At 54.8% G+C, this 17,814-nt stretch overlaps 1 protein-coding gene across 2 annotated transcripts in view; it reads right to left on the bottom strand.

The window, feature by feature from the left end:
* The window catches only part of LOC119972555 (polyribonucleotide nucleotidyltransferase 1, mitochondrial), a 96,257-nt gene that overhangs the window by 53,328 nt on the left and 25,115 nt on the right, over positions 1 to 17,814 (bottom strand). For both annotated transcript variants that reach the window (XM_038809446.1, XM_038809456.1), the window contains 3 exons: positions 16,492 to 16,539; positions 5,716 to 5,829; positions 4,481 to 4,667 (listed from right to left, as the gene is read on the bottom strand). In XM_038809446.1, the coding sequence (XP_038665374.1) occupies positions 4,481 to 4,667; positions 5,716 to 5,829; positions 16,492 to 16,539 (349 nt within the window). The remainder of the gene's footprint in view (positions 1 to 4,480; positions 4,668 to 5,715; positions 5,830 to 16,491; positions 16,540 to 17,814) is intronic.

Raw genomic sequence — 17,814 nt, 5'->3', positions numbered from 1 at the left:
ACCACCGTGCAGTCCACTCATTTCGCTGCTTAACGTAGATGCAAAAATACCTATGAAAGTCCTGGCCAAGAGACTAGAGAACTGTGTACCAGAAGTGGTTGCAGAGGACCAGACTGGTTTTGTCAAGGCTAGACATCTAATTGCGAACATCAGACGGCAGCTGAATGTGATACTGACCCCATCTGAGGAGAGAACACCAGAGGCGATCGTCTCTCTGGACACAGAAAAGGCCTTTGAAAAGTACCTCATAGAGGTACTGGAGTAGTTTGGGCTAGGGACAATGTTCACCTCATGGGTGAAACTCCTGTACAACGCCCCCAGCTCTGAATACTTCCAGTTGCACAGAGACACAAGGCAGGGATGCCCGCTGTCCCCACTCCTGTTCCATTTGGTCGGTGAACCCCTGGAGATCACTCTGCGAGATGCGAGAGTCTGGAAGAGCATTTAAAGAGGAGGCAGAGAGCTGAGTTTCACTCTATATGGATGACTTGCTCCTCTATGTCTCAGATCTGCAAAACGGCTCAAAGGAAACCATGAAGCTTCTGGAAGAGTTCAGGGCCTTCTTGGGCTACAAACTCAACCTGGGTAAGAGTGAGGTATTCCCGATGAACCCGAACGGGGGAGGGACAGAGCTGGAGGGTCTACCTTTCAAACTAGCCTAAAATAAATTACGCTACCTTGGGATCCATGACTGGATACGGATCCACAAGTGGAAACTGACCAGTCTGGTGGAGGAAGACAAAAGGACCTACAGAGATGGGATGCACCCTCACTCTCCCCGGCAGGGAAGGTGTAGACGATCAAGATGAACGTAGTGCTAAGGTTCCTTTAGATCCATACCAATCTTCATCACCAGATAAAATGATTATGCCGTTTGAGTGTATGTGTGTGCACGCGTGTGTGGGGTGGGGAAAAGGAAGAATCCATGAATCCCCATACCCAAGACAACACTGCAGAGGAGAACAAACGCGGCTGTCCTAGCCCATCCGAACCTGCAATACTACCACTAGGCAGCCACAGCTGAGAGAGTGAAGGGATGGGTAAGGGAGCCGAGCAAAGAATGGGTGAAAATGAAGGTGTCTTCCTGCACAGGAACAATTCCTCCAAGCCCTCCCATTCCCCACCGTCAAAGTACACGTCCAGTCCAGTGGTGGTAGCCATGCTAAAAACCTGGAACCAGATGAGACAACATTTTGGCTGAACTGAGGTGTCCACCATGGCCCTCATTTACAGTAACCACAAATTGCCACCGGCCATGCTGGACGCCACTTTTAAGAGTGGAGACAGGATGGGGTGGCGCTAGCAATCAGGGACTTTTACATGGAAGACAAACTCGCAACCCCAGACGAGCTGACGGAGAGACTGGAACTATCGAATAGACAGGAGCTCCAACACTTACAAATTAAAACCTTTCTCCACAGGAAGACGACAAGGTACCCTAGGGCCAAAGAGACACAGTGCTGGAGGAGCTGCTTGAAGCAGGCAGTATGGAGAAGAAGGGGACATTTACTGACGACTTTTAGAAAGGGCGGGAACACCACTAGACGGAGCAAGACAGAAATGGGAAGCCGAACTAGGGACGGAAGTAGGGTGGAGACTCTAGAACGAAGCACTAAGTGGGGCTAACTCCATCTCCTCCTGCACAAGGCTAAGCCTCATGCAGTTTAAAGTGGTGCACAGAGTTCACCTAACCAGAACCCGAAAGAACAGGTTCTTCCCGGAGGTGGAGGACAAGTGTGAACGATGCCACGGAGGCCCGGCCAACCACACCCATATGTTCTGGGCCTGACCCAGACTTGTCGGGTTCTGGGCAGCTTTATTTGAGGCGAGGTCCAAAGTTGTGGGGGTGAGGGTGAAGCCGTGCCCGAGAGTGTTAGTCTTCGGGGTATCAGACCAGCCAGGACAACATTTGGGGAACAGGGCAGATACCCTTGCTTTTGCTTCCTTAATCGCACGCTGGAGAATCCTGCTCGGCTGCCGATCAGCAGCACCACCCACAACTGCAGACTGGCTGACAAACTTGTTGGAATTTCTCCACCTGGAGAAGATCAAATACACCATCTGAGGGTCGGACGAGGACTTCCACAATGCATGGGGGCTATTCATCAGCCTGCTGCAAGACATGTTAGAGGCCAATAGTGGATAGGAAGGGAAGGGGGAGCGGGTGGGGGGGCACTGGGGGCAGACAGGACCACACAGAGCCCATAGGAACAAAGGAGGGGGGCAGCAAGGAAGGAACCCAGGAAAATATCAGGAGGAGACATGGGAAAAGAGTGAGGAGGGGAGTCAGAGGGCACCCCTCCAAAAAAGCAATGGGGCAAAACAAGAGACTGCAACATATATGATGGAAGAAAGGGCCCAAGATGGAGCCCGAATAACAAAAAAAAGGGGGGGTCAAAACGTTTGCTCCCTTCTCTCTCCACAGATGATGTCAGATCTGCTGAGATCGTCTAGTATTTTGTGTTTTTGGCATCAATGGAGAATAAATTGTCTACAAATATCGAAAATTATTAATTTAAAAAGCTCATATTATGTAACATTGTACTATTTTACATTCCGCTTTGTAAACATTTAAACTTCATCAGCTTCATCATAAACTTCATTATGGTTATGTTTTAAAATAATTCTTGCATAAACTACAAGTGCAGGTAACAAGGGAGCGAACTGTGTTGTTAGGGAGGTTGCATCAATCCAACTGGTAAAAATGAATACACAGAACTACAAAATGTCACGCAAATCAGCTCCTCACATTGATGAGCAGATTTGTGGATAAGTATAAAAGAAAAATAAACAATATTTATGGAGTGGAGGCAAAGGAATAAACTATAGTTACTGTTCAAAATGTTGTCTGAGGGTAGGTTTCCCTGCATTTTTGGTTAAAACAGCAATCCTATGCAAAGATCACTGTCCCTTTATGTTTTTAAATAATTCTTGCACAAAACTACAAGGGCAGGTAACAAGGGGGCAAACTGTGTTGTTCAGCCTATCAATGTACAGGAGGTAACTTCCCATCAGATAGTTAACAGACTTTGACAATTTTCTCATTTCAAGCACAAATGTTTGTTCAGTATATGTGGTGCATTACTTCCTGATTACTTTCTCATTCCCTCATAGATCTCCATGTCCTACTAAGAGGTATGCAAGAATAACCCACTGACAACTCTTCCTCTTTTATTGCTTCTGCATTCAGGAGAACAACTGACTTTGGAAACCTCTATTGGATAGATTCCCAAGTATAAACAGCAGAACCTGCAAGAGATATACGTACAACTACAAAATTGCCCACAGGTTAAGACAGTCTCCTCCAGGAAAATGAATGCAGAAGTTGCTTTGTGCAGTTGCACCCTGGATTTCAGAACTGTGGTGACGCCTCACATTTATGAATACACCGTATCCTCGGATGCCAACTTGAAGGCACCTTTGCTCATGAACTATTGAGTGCAAAAGCACCATGCAAATGTTCCTATTTTCTATGGCAAAGCAACTGGTTGATATTTGGTACTTCTCTGATGAGCAGTATCAGGGATTTCAGGCACAAACTCAGAGGCCACTAATCCATGGTACAATCGGTTGCAACACCATTATGATATTCTGCTCAAGGGTCTACATTCACTCCTCTAAAACAGTTCTTCCAAGGATGTTGACCAAACACAGAAAAATGGAAGCAGAATCCTCCACAAAAGTAAAAATAACAAATTTTCAAAAGATGGTTTCATTTTGTTTCGATAATAAGGTGGTATGGATAGTTACATTCTGTTTTCAAGACCATAATGCTGCTCGTGTCTGAACATGATTATATCTTCACATTAATTATTTCACTGGGCAGCAAGGTAGCACAGTGGGTAGCACTGTTGCTTCACAGCTCCAGGGCCCCGGGTTCGATTCCCGGCTTGGGCCACTGTCTGTGTGGAGTTTGCACATTTTCCCTGTGTCTGCGTGGATTTCCTCCGGGTTTTCCAGTTTCCTCCCACAAGTCCCGAAAGACGTTTTGTCAGGTGAATTGGATTTCTGAATTCTCCCTCTGTGTACCCGAACAGGCGCAGGAATGTGGCAACTAGGGGCTTTTCACAGTAACTTCATTTCAGTGTAACTGTAAGTCTACTTGTGACAATAACGATTATTATTATTACATTTAACAGTTCCTCGCAGTATTTGGTGCTTCAGGTTGGAGTCACTCAGTAGTAATGGTCAGAACATTCCTTAACTGGTGCAAAATACCCTGACAACTTGTGTCTGCAATTCTGTGGATATAGGTCATTCACATTCATGAAGTATTGCAATTTTCAAGCACACTGGGCTAAATCGCTGGCCTTGAAAGCAGACCAAGGCAGGCCAGCAGCACGGTTCGATTCCCGTAACAGCCTCCCCGAACAGGGGCCGGAATGTGACGACTAGGGGCTTTCACAGTAACTTCATTGAAGCCTACTCGGGAAAATAAGTGATTTTCATTTCATTTCATTTTCAGAATCCCAGAACTTACTGCCTTGCAATTTCCACTATTTCCGTAGAAGGGACAAACATCTTCTGCGGTGTCCTTTTGGGATTTCCGTGCTCGCTTACTAGTTGCTGAATGGCCAGTATGATTTGTTGCGTGTGTTTGATGCCCATTTTGACAGCGTGGCAAAAGTCCTGTTGCAACACATTTTCTGCTGCTGCCTCCATCATGACTGGCAAAGGGGGAGAAAATGATTTGAAACTTTATTTGATTTATTTATGTATTGGAGAAGGTCAGAATGGCAAACATAGGAAATATCATTATTTCTTCAACAGGTTTTCAAAATTATTTGAAGTATCAAACACTACTGCCAATATACAAGAATGTGTAATTGGATTTGCATAAGGTTTAGGCAATCAAAACTGAACAAACAAATTGAACTCTGTATGGTGGAGAGTCAAAGTATTTTGGTGCTTTGCAGGACTTTAAAACAAAATGAATAGTTGTATTCTGACATTATGCACTGATGAAGTGCCCCAAAATATTTCCTGCACTGCATGCAGGATTCAAAATCACGTCAGAATGGTGTATAGAGTATACAGTCAATCGCATAACTGTTAACATTTTTAGATTTATGCGATCATTCCACCATGCATCCTGCCCAAAATGACTGGACTGAAAGGCAATTTATCCACCAATGAGAAAACTGAGTCAAACTGCATAACCCAGATGATTTGGCTGCTTTTTCTCCCCCTTAATTCTTTCTATGGAGAAAGCAACTAATCACCCCAAAAATGTGGGGGAGATTTGAGATTTATCAAGTAGAAAAACAAGATAGTGAACTCCTACACACTCTATAGCGCTTCATGTTAGTACATAAATGCTCTACACTATCCAAGTTCACTGCTTAGGACTAATTTTAAATTGCATAAATATTACAATACTGCTTAGCATTTTTTCTTGTGTACTACATTTGCAATTAAAATCTCCTCCTCACTTAATGGATGTAACAAAATAGTACATTTAAAAAAATAAAATAAAAACAGTCAAACTAATAAATGGAATATTAAGTGCACAGTGCTGCCAGATTTTATAATGATTTAAAAACGCACTAAATGCCATAAAACGCAACCTCAAATCTCTCACCATCCATTCGGACTTTCAAAACAGAGCAATACAATTTTTATGTAGTTAGAAAGCCTAAAAGGGTGCAATTATTTTACTGCATATACAATTTTTATTAGCAGACAACAAGTGCCTAAAAAAGATCAAATGCTTACCAACTTGGTTGTGAAGTCCACCAGTCAGCACCAGGTTTAAAGTGCTTAACGTCATCTCTTTTTGAGTTGGGTTAATTACAACTTCTCCATCTACAAGACCAACTCTCACAGCACCTGCAAGAGATGTTGCAGAATACAGTGTCACTTTTAAACAACCCACTGCAGATGTTATGTGCAAAGTAAAGTTAATAGTAATGGCAATAAATGCCGATATAGTATTAATGAAAATTACTCGCAAAGTAAATATTTCAGTGAATGCATATTAGTTTCCCAAGCAGCTATATTCAAAGCTTGTAGGTGTTGGCTTATTGACAACTTATAATAATAATACTAATCTTTATTAGTGTCACAAATAGGCTTACATTAACACTGCAATAAAGTTACTGTGAAAAGCCCCTAGTTCCCACATTCTGCTCGGGTACATGGAGGGAGAATTCAGAATGTCCAAAATACCCAACAGCATGTCTTTCGGGATTTGTGGGAGGAAACCGGAGCACCTGGAGGAAACCCAGGCAGACACAGGGAGAACGTGCAGACTCCGCACAGACAGTGACCCAAGCCGGGAATCGAACCTGGGACCCTGGCGCTGTGAAACAACAGTGCTACCCTAAAATAAAAACTTGAAAAAAAAAAATCACTGGAACTTGAAATCCAAATTCATTGTCATAACTGCACAGGAGGCCGCCATTTAGCCCATTGAGTCCATGCTGGCTCTCTGTAGACCAATCAAATCATGCCGGCTTTCTGAAGAGCAATTAAATCAGTCCCATTCTACCCTGTGACCCTGCAAGTTTCTTTTCCTCAAATACCCATTTAATTTCCTTTTGAAATAATTTATCATTGCTGCTTTCATCACTCTTATATGCAGCAAATTCCAGGTCATTACCAATCACTGCGTAAAATGTCTTTCTCACATCCCTTTGAGCATTTCTTGCACAAAACCTTAAATATTTGCCCGTTAGTCCTTGTACCATCAGCTGATGTGAACAACTTTTTTTTGTCCACCTTATCTAACCCTGGCATAATCTACTCGGCCGCTATCAAATCTCCTTCACTCTCAGGAGACCGACACCAACTTCTCCAACCTAACCCTGAAACTAAAATCTCTCATCCCCAGAATCATTCTGGAAAATTTCCTCTGTACTATCTAAATGCCTTTCACATCCTTCCTAAAGTGTGGTGAGCAGGACTGGATTCAATATTCTAGTTGTGGTTCCAACCAGAGTTTTATAAAAGTGCAGCATAACCTTTCCTATTTTTGTACTCAAAAAACGTTATTAACAAAGCCAAAGATCTCCTGCAGGGTTCTTCATTGGTGGGATTCTCTACTTCGCCGACAGTACACCTACACCCACGGGTTTTCCGACAGCGTGGGGTGGACACAACGGGAAACCCCATTGGCTGGCTGCGGGAACGGAGAATCCCGCTGCCGGTGGGGGCGTGCTGCATTGGACAATGGGGCTGGCTGGGAAGGAGAATCCCGCTGCCGGTGGGGGCGTGCTGCATTGGACAATGGGGCTGGCTGCGGGAACGGAGAATCCCGCTGCCGGTGGGGCCGTGCTGCATTGGACAATGGGGCTGGCTGCGGGAACGGAGAATCCCGCTGCCGGTGGGGGGCGTGCTGTATTGGACAATGGGGCTGGTTGGGAAGGAGAATCCCGCTGCCGGTGGGGCCGTGCTGCATTGGACAATGGGGCTGGCTGGGAAGGAGAATCCCGCTGCCGGTGGGGGCGTGCTGTATTGGACAATGGGGTTGGCTGGGAAGGAGAATCCCGCTGCCGGTGGGGGGCGTGCTGCATTGGATAATGGGGCTGGCTGGGAAGGAGAATCCCGCTGCCGGTAGGGGCGTGCTGCATTGGACAATGGGGCTGGCTGGGAAGGAGAATCCCGCTGCCGGTGGGGGCGTGCTGTATTGGACAATGGGGCTGGCTGGGAAGGAGAATCCCGCTGCCGGTAGGGGCGTGCTGTATTGGACAATGGGGCTGGCTGGGAAGGAGAATCCCGCTGCCGGTGGGGCCGTGCTGCATTGGACAATGGGGCTGGTTGGGAAGGAGAATCCCGCTGCCGGTGGGGGGCGTGCTGCATTGGACAATGGGGCTGGCTGGGAAGGAGAATCCCGCTGCCTGTGGGGGCGTGCTGCATTGGACAATGGGGCTGGCTGCGGGAACGGAGAATCCCGCTGCCGGTGGGGGCGTGCTGCATTGGACAATGGGGCTGGTTGGGAAGGAGAATCCCGCTGCCGGTGGGGGCGTGCTGCATTGGACAATGGGGCTGGCTGCGGGAATGGAGAATCCCGCTGCCGGTGGGGGGCGTGCTGCATTGGATAATGGGGCTGGCTGCGGGAACGGAAAATCCCGCTGCCGGTGGGGGTGTGCTGCATTGGACAATGGGGCTGGCTGGGAAGGAGAATCCCGCTGCCGGTGGGGGGGCGTGCTGCATTGGACAATGGGGCTGGCTGCGGGAACGGAGAATCCCGCTGCCGGTGGGGGCGTGCTGCATTGGACAATGGGGCTGGCTGCGGGAACGGAGAATCCCGCTGCCGGTGGGGGCGTGCTGCATTGGACAATGGGGCTGGCTGGGAAGGAGAATCCCGCTGCCGGTGGGGGCGTGCTGCATTGGACAATGGGGCTGGCTGGGAAGGAGAATCCCGCTGCCGGTGGGGGCGTGCTGCATTGGACAATGGGGCTGGCTGGGAAGGAGAATCCCGCTGCCGGTGGGGGGCGTGCTGCATTAGACAATGGGGTTGGCTGGGAAGGAGAATCCCGCTGCCGGTGGGGGGCGTGCTGCATTAGACAATGGGGTTGGCTGGGAAGGAGAATCCCGCTGCCGGTGGGGGGCGTGCTGCATTGGACAATGGGGCTGGCTGCGGGAACGGAGAATCCCGCTGCCGGTGGGGGGTGTGCTGCATTGGACAATGGGGCTGGTTGGGAAGGAGAATCCCGCTGCCGGTGGGGGCGTGCTGTATTGGACAATGGGGCTGGTTGGGAAGGAGAATCCCGCTGCCGGTGGGGGCGTGCTGCATTGGACAATGGGGCTGGTTGGGAAGGAGAATCCCGCTGCCGGTGGGGGCGTGCTGCATTGGACAATGGGGCTGGCTGGGAAGGAGAATCCCGCTGCCTGTGGGGGCGTGCTGCATTGGATAATGGGGCTGGCTGGGAAGGAGAATCCCGCTGCCGGTGGGGGCGTGCTGCATTGGACAATGGGGCTGGCTGGGAAGGAGAATCCCGCTGCCGGTGGGGGCCGTGCTGCATTGGATAATGGGGCTGGCTGCGGGAACGGAGAATCCCGCTGCCGGTGGGGGCGTGCTGCATTGGATAATGGGGCTGGCTGCGGGAACGGAGAATCCCGCTGCCGGTGGGGGCGTGCTGCATTGGACAATGGGGCTGGTTGGGAAGGAGAATCCCGCTGCCGGTGGGGGCGTGCTGCATTGGACAATGGGGCTGGCTGGGAAGGAGAATCCCGCTGCCGGTGGGGGGCGTGCTGCATTGGACAATGGGGCTGGCTGCGGGAACGGAGAATCCCGCTGCCTGTGGGGGCGTGCTGCATTGGACAATGGGGCTGGTTGGGAAGGAGAATCCCGCTGCCGGTGGGGGGCGTGCTGCATTGGACAATGGGGCTGGCTGGGAAGGAGAATCCCGCTGCCGGTGGTGGCGTGCTGCATTGGACAATGGGGCTGGCTGGGAAGGAGAATCCCGTTGCCGGTGGGGGCGTGCTGCATTGGACAATGGGGCTGGCTGGGAAGGAGAATCCCGCTGCCGGTGGGGGGTGTGCTGCATTGGACAATGGGGCTGGCTGGGAAGGAGAATCCCGCTGCCGGTGGGGGGCGTGCTGCATTGGACAATGGGGCTGGCTGGGAAGGAGAATCCCGCTGCCGGTGGGGGCGTGCTGCATTGGACAATGGGGCTGGCTGCGGGAACGGAGAATCCCGCTGCCGGTGGGGGCGTGCTGCATTGGACAATGGGGCTGGCTGGGAAGGAGAATCCCGCTGCCGGTGGGGGCGTGCTGTATTGGACAATGGGGCTGGCTGGGAAGGAGAATCCCGCTGCCGGTGGGGGGCGTGCTGTATTGGACAATGGGGCTGGCTGGGAAGGAGAATCCCGCTGCCGGTGGGGGGTGTGCTGCATTGGACAATGGGGCTGGCTGGGAAGGAGAATCCCGCTGCCGGTGGGGGGTGTGCTGTATTGGACAATGGGGCTGGCTGGGAAGGAGAATCCCGCTGCCGGTGGGGGGCGTGCTGCATTGGACAATGGGGCTGGCTGGGAAGGAGAATCCCGCTGCCGGTGGGGGCGTGCTGCATTGGACAATGGGGCTGGTTGGGAAGGAGAATCCCGCTGCTGGTGGGGGGCGTGCTGCATTGGACAATGGGGCTGGCTGCGGGAACGGAGAATCCCGCTGCCGGTGGGGGCGTGCTGTATTGGACAATGGGGCTGGCTGGGAAGGAGAATCCCGCTGCCGGTGGGGGCGTGCTGCATTGGACAATGGGGCTGGCTGCGGGAACGGAGAATCCCGCTGCCGGTGGGGCCGTGCTGCATTGGACAATGGGGCTGGCTGCGGGAACGGAGAATCCCGCTGCCGGTGGGGGCGTGCTGTATTGGACAATGGGGCTGGTTGGGAAGGAGAATCCCGCTGCCGGTGGGGCCGTGCTGCATTGGACAATGGGGCTGGCTGGGAAGGAGAATCCCGCTGCCGGTGGGGGCGTGCTGTATTGGACAATGGGGTTGGCTGGGAAGGAGAATCCCGCTGCCGGTGGGGGGCGTGCTGCATTGGATAATGGGGCTGGCTGGGAAGGAGAATCCCGCTGCCGGTAGGGGCGTGCTGCATTGGACAATGGGGCTGGCTGGGAAGGAGAATCCCGCTGCCGGTGGGGGCGTGCTGTATTGGACAATGGGGCTGGCTGGGAAGGAGAATCCCGCTGCCGGTGGGGCCGTGCTGCATTGGACAATGGGGCTGGTTGGGAAGGAGAATCCCGCTGCCGGTGGGGGGGCGTGCTGCATTGGACAATGGGGCTGGCTGCGGGAACGGAGAATCCCGCTGCCGGTGGGGGCGTGCTGCATTGGACAATGGGGCTGGCTGGGAAGGAGAATCCCGCTGCCGGTGGGGGCGTGCTGCATTGGACAATGGGGCTGGTTGGGAAGGAGAATCCCGCTGCCGGTGGGGGCGTGCTGCATTGGACAATGGGGATGGCTGGGAAGGAGAATCCCGCTGTCGGTGGGGGGCGTGCTGTATTGGACAATGGGGCTGGCTGGGAAGGAGAATCCCGCTGCCGGTGGGGGCGTGCTGCATTGGACAATGGGGCTGGCTGGGAAGGAGAATCCCGCTGCCGGTGGGGCCGTGCTGCATTGGACAATGGGGCTGGCTGCGGGAACGGAGAATCCCGCTGCCGGTGGGGGGCGTGCTGCATTGGACAATGGGGTTGGCTGGGAAGGAGAATCCCGCTGCCGGTGGGGGGCGTGCTGCATTGGACAATGGGGCTGGCTGCGGGAACGGAGAATCCCGCTGCCGGTGGGGGCGTGCTGCATTGGACAATGGGGCTGGTTGGGAAGGAGAATCCCGCTGCCGGTGGGGGCGTGCTGCATTGGACAATGGGGCTGGCTGGGAAGGAGAATCCCGCTGCCGGTGGGGGGCGTGCTGCATTGGACAATGGGGCTGGCTGGGAAGGAGAATCCCGCTGCCGGTGGGGGCCGTGCTGCATTGGACAATGGGGCTGGCTGCGGGAACGGAGAATCCCGCTGCCGGTGGGGGCGTGCTGTATTGGACAATGGGGCTGGCTGGGAAGGAGAATCCCGCTGCCGGTGGTGGCGTGCTGCATTGGACAATGGGGCTGGCTGCGGGAACGGAGAATCCCGCTGCCGATGGGGGGCGTGCTGCATTGGACAATGGGGCTGGCTGGGAAGGAGAATCCCGCTGCCGGTGGGGGCGTGCTGCATTGGACAATGGGGCTGGCTGGGAAGGAGAATCCCGCTGCCGGTGGGGGGTGTGCTGCATTGGACAATGGGGCTGGCTGGGAAGGAGAATCCCGCTGCCGGTGGGGGGCGTGCTGCATTGGACAATGGGGCTGGCTGGGAAGGAGAATCCCGCTGCCGGTGGGGGCGTGCTGCATTGGACAATGGGGCTGGCTGCGGGAACGGAGAATCCCGCTGCCGGTGGGGGCGTGCTGCATTGGACAATGGGGCTGGCTGGGAAGGAGAATCCCGCTGCCGGTGGGGGCGTGCTGTATTGGACAATGGGGCTGGCTGGGAAGGAGAATCCCGCTGCCGGTGGGGGGCGTGCTGTATTGGACAATGGGGCTGGCTGGGAAGGAGAATCCCGCTGCCGGTGGGGGGTGTGCTGTATTGGACAATGGGGCTGGCTGGGAAGGAGAATCCCGCTGCCGGTGGGGGGCGTGCTGCATTGGACAATGGGGCTGGCTGGGAAGGAGAATCCCGCTGCCGGTGGGGGCGTGCTGTATTGGACAATGGGGCTGGTTGGGAAGGAGAATCCCGCTGCTGGTGGGGGGCGTGCTGCATTGGACAATGGGGCTGGCTGCGGGAACGGAGAATCCCGCTGCCGGTGGGGGGCGTGCTGCATTGGACAATGGGGCTGGTTGGGAAGGAGAATCCCGCTGCTGGTGGGGGGCGTGCTGCATTGGACAATGGGGCTGGCTGCGGGAACGGAGAATCCCGCTGCCGGTGGGGGCGTGCTGTATTGGACAATGGGGCTGGCTGGGAAGGAGAATCCCGCTGCCGGTGGGGGGCGTGCTGTATTGGACAATGGGGCTGGCTGGGAAGCAGAATCCCGCTGCCGGTGGGGGGTGTGCTGCATTGGACAATGGGGCTGGCTGGGAAGGAGAATCCCGCTGCCGGTGGGGGGGCGTGCTGTATTGGACAATGGGGCTGGCTTGGAAGGAGAATCCCGCTGCCGGTGGGGGGGCGTGCTGTATTGGACAATGGGGCTGGCTGGGAAGGAGAATCCCGCTGCCGGTGGGGGGCGTGCTGCATTGGACAATGGGGCTGGCTGCGGGAACGGAGAATCCCGCTGCCGGTGGGGGCGTGCTGCATTGGACAATGGGGCTGGTTGGGAAGGAGAATCCCGCCCCTCATGTTTTGCTAATTACTCGCTCAATAAAAGATCCATGCACTTGAACCTCAAAGTCCTTCCATTCCTGTACACTCTATAGAACTGTCATTTACCTGCCCCTATTCCTTCTGCAAAGTACATTACCTCACACCTCCTTGCATCAAATTCCATCTGCCACTTGCCTACCATTCTGCTAACCCATCTATGTCCTGTTGCAGTTGGTATTTTCCTCACTGTCTGCAACACTTCCAAGTTTGGTATCATTGGAAAACTTTTAGACTTCACACCATGGGCGGGATTCTCCGACCCCACGCAGGGTCGGAGAATTGGCGGGAAGCGGCGTTATTTCCGCTCCCGCAGGTTTTCGAATTCTCCCGCCGGTAAAAAACCGGCGTTGTGCAAATCCCGCCGGCAGCCTGTGAAAACAGCTGGCGCCGGCGGGATTTCATTTTATTTGCACTGACCTTAAATCTCCGGCCCGGATGGGCCGAAGTCCCGCCGACGTGGCCACGGGTCACGTCGGCGAAAATCACAGTTGATTTAAAACGGCGTCAACCATTGATGATGGTTGACGCCGTTCAGTGTCGGGGGTGGGTTGCGGCATGGGGGGGGGGGGGGGGGGGGGGGGGGGGGTGGGTTGCGGCATGGGGGGGGGGGTGTTGCGGCCATCGGGGGGTTGCGGCCATCGGGGGTGTTGCGGCCATCGGTGGGTTGCGGCCATCGGGGGAGTGGGTTGCGGCCATCGGGGGGTTGCGGCCATCGGGGGGGGTTGCGGCCATCGGGGGAGTGGGTTGCGGCCATCGGGGGGTTGCGGCCATCGGGGGGGTTGCGGCCATCGGGGGGGTGGGTTGCGGCCATCGGGGGGTTGCGGCCATCGGGGGGGTGGGTTGTGGCCATCGGGGGGGTGGGGTGTGGCCATCGGGGGGGGTTGCGGCCATCGGGGGGTTGCGGCCATCGGGGGGGTGGGTTGCGGCCATCGGGGGGTTGCGGCCATCGGGGGGGTTGCGGCCATCGGGGGAGTGCGGCCATCGGGGGGTTGCGGCCATCGGGGGGGTGGGTTGCGGCCATCGGGGGGGTGGGTTGCGGCCATCGGGGGGGTGGGTTGCGGCCATCGGGGGGGTGGGTTGCGGCCATCGGGGGGTTGCGGCCATCGGGGGGGGTGGGTTGCGGCCATCGGGGGGTTGCGGCCATCGGGGGAGTGGGTTGCGGCCATCGGGGGGGTGGGTTGTGGCCATCGGGGGGTTGCGGCCATCGGGGGGGTTGCGGCCATCGGGGGGGTTGCGGCCATCGGGGGAGTGCGGCCATCGGGGGTTGCGGCCATTGGGGGGGGTGGGTTGCGGCCATCGGGGCGGGGTGGGTTGCGGCATCGGGGGGTTTTGGGGGCAGCGGCGGGCAGAGGGGGGGGGGCGACGGATGCCCGGGGCCAACGCACCGTCGCCCCCCCCCCTCTGTACGCCGCTGCCCCCTACCCTAACCACCCCCCCCCTCACCACCCCTACCTCCCTCCAACGCCCCTACCCACCACCCCTACCCCCCTCCAACGCCGCCCCCCATCTCTCGCAACGCCGCAACCCCCCCCCCTTAATGCCGGGTCCCCCCCCCCCCTCAACGCCGGGTCCCCCCCCCTTCAACGCCGCAACCCCCCACCCTCAACGCCGCAACCCACACCCCGTCCCCCTCCCTCTGAAGGCCGGTACCCACACCCCCCCCCTCTCTCCTCCTCCCCCCCCCTCTCCTCCTCCTCCCCCCTTCCTTCCTCCTCCCCCCTTCCTTCCTCCTCCCCCCTCCTCCCCCCCTTCCTTCCTCCTCCCCCCCTTCCTTCCTCCGTTAGTGGGGGGGGGGGGGGTGCGGCGTTAGTGGGGGGTGGGTGCGGCGTTGGAGTGGGGTAGGGGTGGTGAAGGGGGTAGGGGTGGTGAGGGGAGGGGGTTGGGGTAGGGGCAGCGGCGTACAGAGGGGGGGGGGGGGGCGACGGTGCGTTGGCCCCGGGCATCCGTCGCCCCCCCTCTCTGCCCGCCGCTGCCCCCAAACCCCCCCCCCAAATGCCGGAACACACCCCCCCCCCAATGCTGGAACACCCCCCCCCCCAATGCCGGAACACACCCCCCCCAATGCCGGAACACCCCCCCCCCCCCAATGCCGGAACACACCCCCCCCCCCAAATGCCGGAACACACCCCCCCCCCCCAAATGCCAGAACACACCCCCCCCCCAAATGCCAGAACACACCCCCCCCCAAATGCCAGAACACACCCCCCCCAAATGCCAGAACACACCCCCCCCCAAAATGCCAGAACACCCCCCCCCCCAAAATGCCAGAACACACCCCCCCCCCAAAATGCCAGAACACACCCCCCCCCCAAAATGCCAGAACACACCCCCCCCCCAAAATGCCAGAACAACCCCCCCCCCCAAAATGCCAGAACACCCCCCCCCCCCCAAAATGCCAGAACAACCCCCCCCCCCCCAAAATGCCAGAACACACCCCCCCCCCCCAAAATGCCAGAACACACCCCCCCCCCCAAAATGCCAGAACACACCCCCCCCCCCCCAAAATGCCGGAACACACCCCCCCCCCCCCAATGCCGGAACACCCCCCCCCCCCCCAATGCCGGAACACCCCCCCCCCCCCCCCCCCCCCAATGCCGGAACACCCCCCCCCCCCCCCCAATGCCGGAACACCCCCCCCCCCCCCAATGCCGGAACACACACACCCACCCCCCCCCCCCCAATGCCGGAACACACACACCCACCCCCCCCCCAAATGCCGGAACACACACACCCCCCCCCCAAATGCCGGAAACACACACACCACCGCCCCCCCCCCCCCCCAAATGCCGGAACACACCCCCCCCCCCCCCCCAAATGCCGGAACACACCCCCCCCCCCCAAATGCCGGAACAACCCCCCCCCCCCCCAAATGCCGGAACACAACCCCCCCCCCCCAAATGCCGGAACACACCCCCCCCCCCAAATGCGGAACACACACCCCCCCTCACCCCCCCCAAATGCCGGGTCTGTCTCTCTCCTCTTTATCCTCCAAAAAACGCCGGGTCTCACCACTTCCGCAGCTGGTGAAACTGACGCGTATCGCGTCAGTCAGCTGCTAGCCCCTCCGGGAACGGAGAATAGCGGCCTTAAAGAAGGCCCCGACGCCGGAGTCATTAACACCGATTTTTCTCGCCGGAAACCCGCGTTACGACGGGCAACGGAGAATCCCGCCCCATATTCCAACATCCAAGTAACATACATATTTCTTAAAAAGCAGTGGTCTTAGCCCTGAAACTTGGGGAACGCCATTGTCTACCAACCTTCAGTTTGAAAAACACCCATTTACCAGGACCTACTGTTTTTGTCCTGAGAAGTTTTTGGCTTGGTTTACAGGAAGTCCCCATTTTAGTTGGGTGGCAGAACACTATACATTCAACTAGCTTTCCAAGCTTTGTTTGCTGAGAAATGGATAAACAACCTGATCCTAAAACTCTGCCAATTTTGCAATCAATTGGCCATCAGATTATCTTAAGGTCTATATTCTGTACTTCAATTGGACAATTTGCAAACTTTTCTTCACTGAGTTTTTGATGAGAATTGGAATTTGCTTCATGGGGTAATTGCAAACATTATGCAGCATCTCATCATCTTATAACACAATGGCATGTCCATCAATATGGTATTCCATGAATGCAGGTCGAACTCACAAGCGCCTGTTTAAAAGTTTACCCACCTATGGGACCATTCCACGGTATGTCAGACAATGCCAAGGCTGCAGAGGCTGTCAAAACAAAGAATGGAAGAAGTTTGAGAATGGCATATCTGGAAAAAACCTCTTGGCTGCATTAAAAATAACATGAAACCAATCAACTAATTATTTATATTTCAGTATTATCAGGGCTGCTGCAAAAATGAAAAGCAGTGCAAAGATAATTTTTCTCTTCAAAACTTGGGCTATGACACAGAGCTTATTTTTGGCTTTATAACCGTAGAATTCACAGGCGCGACTGGTAGTGTGAGAAATTTTAAGTGAAAATTACAGAGATGCAGAGTTTTTACTTTGAGCACGATTGATGATTCCAGCACAAACTGTCCTTCATGAAAAGCGTTTCCGCTAAACTAATTTGCGTAGCAGCCAACAAAAATCTGAAAGAAATCTGCCCGATCGAACTGGATTTTTTAAAGAAGTATTTTTATTGACGTTTTTCCATTTTACCAAATAACGCAACTAAACCAAAGGAACGGTACAGCACAGCAAAAATGACTCAACACACATTGACACAGGGGAGCAGAGCACAGCAATGCAGTTGGCCCAGTGCAATCATTTTTTTCTCAAATTTAGAATACCCAATTATTTGTTTTCCAATTAAGGGGCAATTTAGTGTGGTCAATCCACCTAACCAGCACATCATTGGGTTGTGGGGATGAAACCCACGCAGACAGGGGGAGAATGTGCAAACTCCATAAGAAACAGTGACCCAGGGCCGGGTTTCGAACCCGGGTCCTCATCACCGTAGTCCCAGTGCTAACCACTGCCCCAACGTGCTGCCCCCGGCCCAGTACAATCATTGGACTCAAATTGGTGCCCCTATATGTATTACTAGAGAACAAGGGAGGAGAAAGATAAGGTCATGGAAACATGGCAAAATGGTGCACACCTTCCCATGCAGCGATTGCGCACAATGACCATGTGAATTCAGGATAAGACCTACGTGCCATGGTCAGGCGTGCACCAGAACATACCTCTCTCAAATCCAGCAATACCAGAGGCACCAATAACATGCTGTAATATCATCCACTTGCATATCAGGCCTATTTGTGCCCTTGTAAGAGCCCATCACTGATTCTTGAACCCCACAATAACAGAAAAAAAAATCCAGGGAAAATTCACGAGAACAATAGTTCGAAAAGGTTATTATACATAATGCCCCACAACGCAACAAAGCCCCAAACGCAGGCGCAGTACAGAGCGATCATCATTCCACATATTTCAGAATCAGCAAATATTCATGCAATAGGTTTGGATTATAGTCAGTGAGGTCAGCCCCTCCCACCA

The sequence above is a fragment of the Scyliorhinus canicula genome, chromosome 1 (assembly GCF_902713615.1).
Source record: "Scyliorhinus canicula chromosome 1, sScyCan1.1, whole genome shotgun sequence".
Lineage (NCBI taxonomy): Eukaryota > Metazoa > Chordata > Chondrichthyes > Carcharhiniformes > Scyliorhinidae > Scyliorhinus > Scyliorhinus canicula.
The sequence above is the reverse complement of the archived record's forward strand: the minus strand, read 5'-3'. Positions and strand labels throughout refer to the sequence as shown.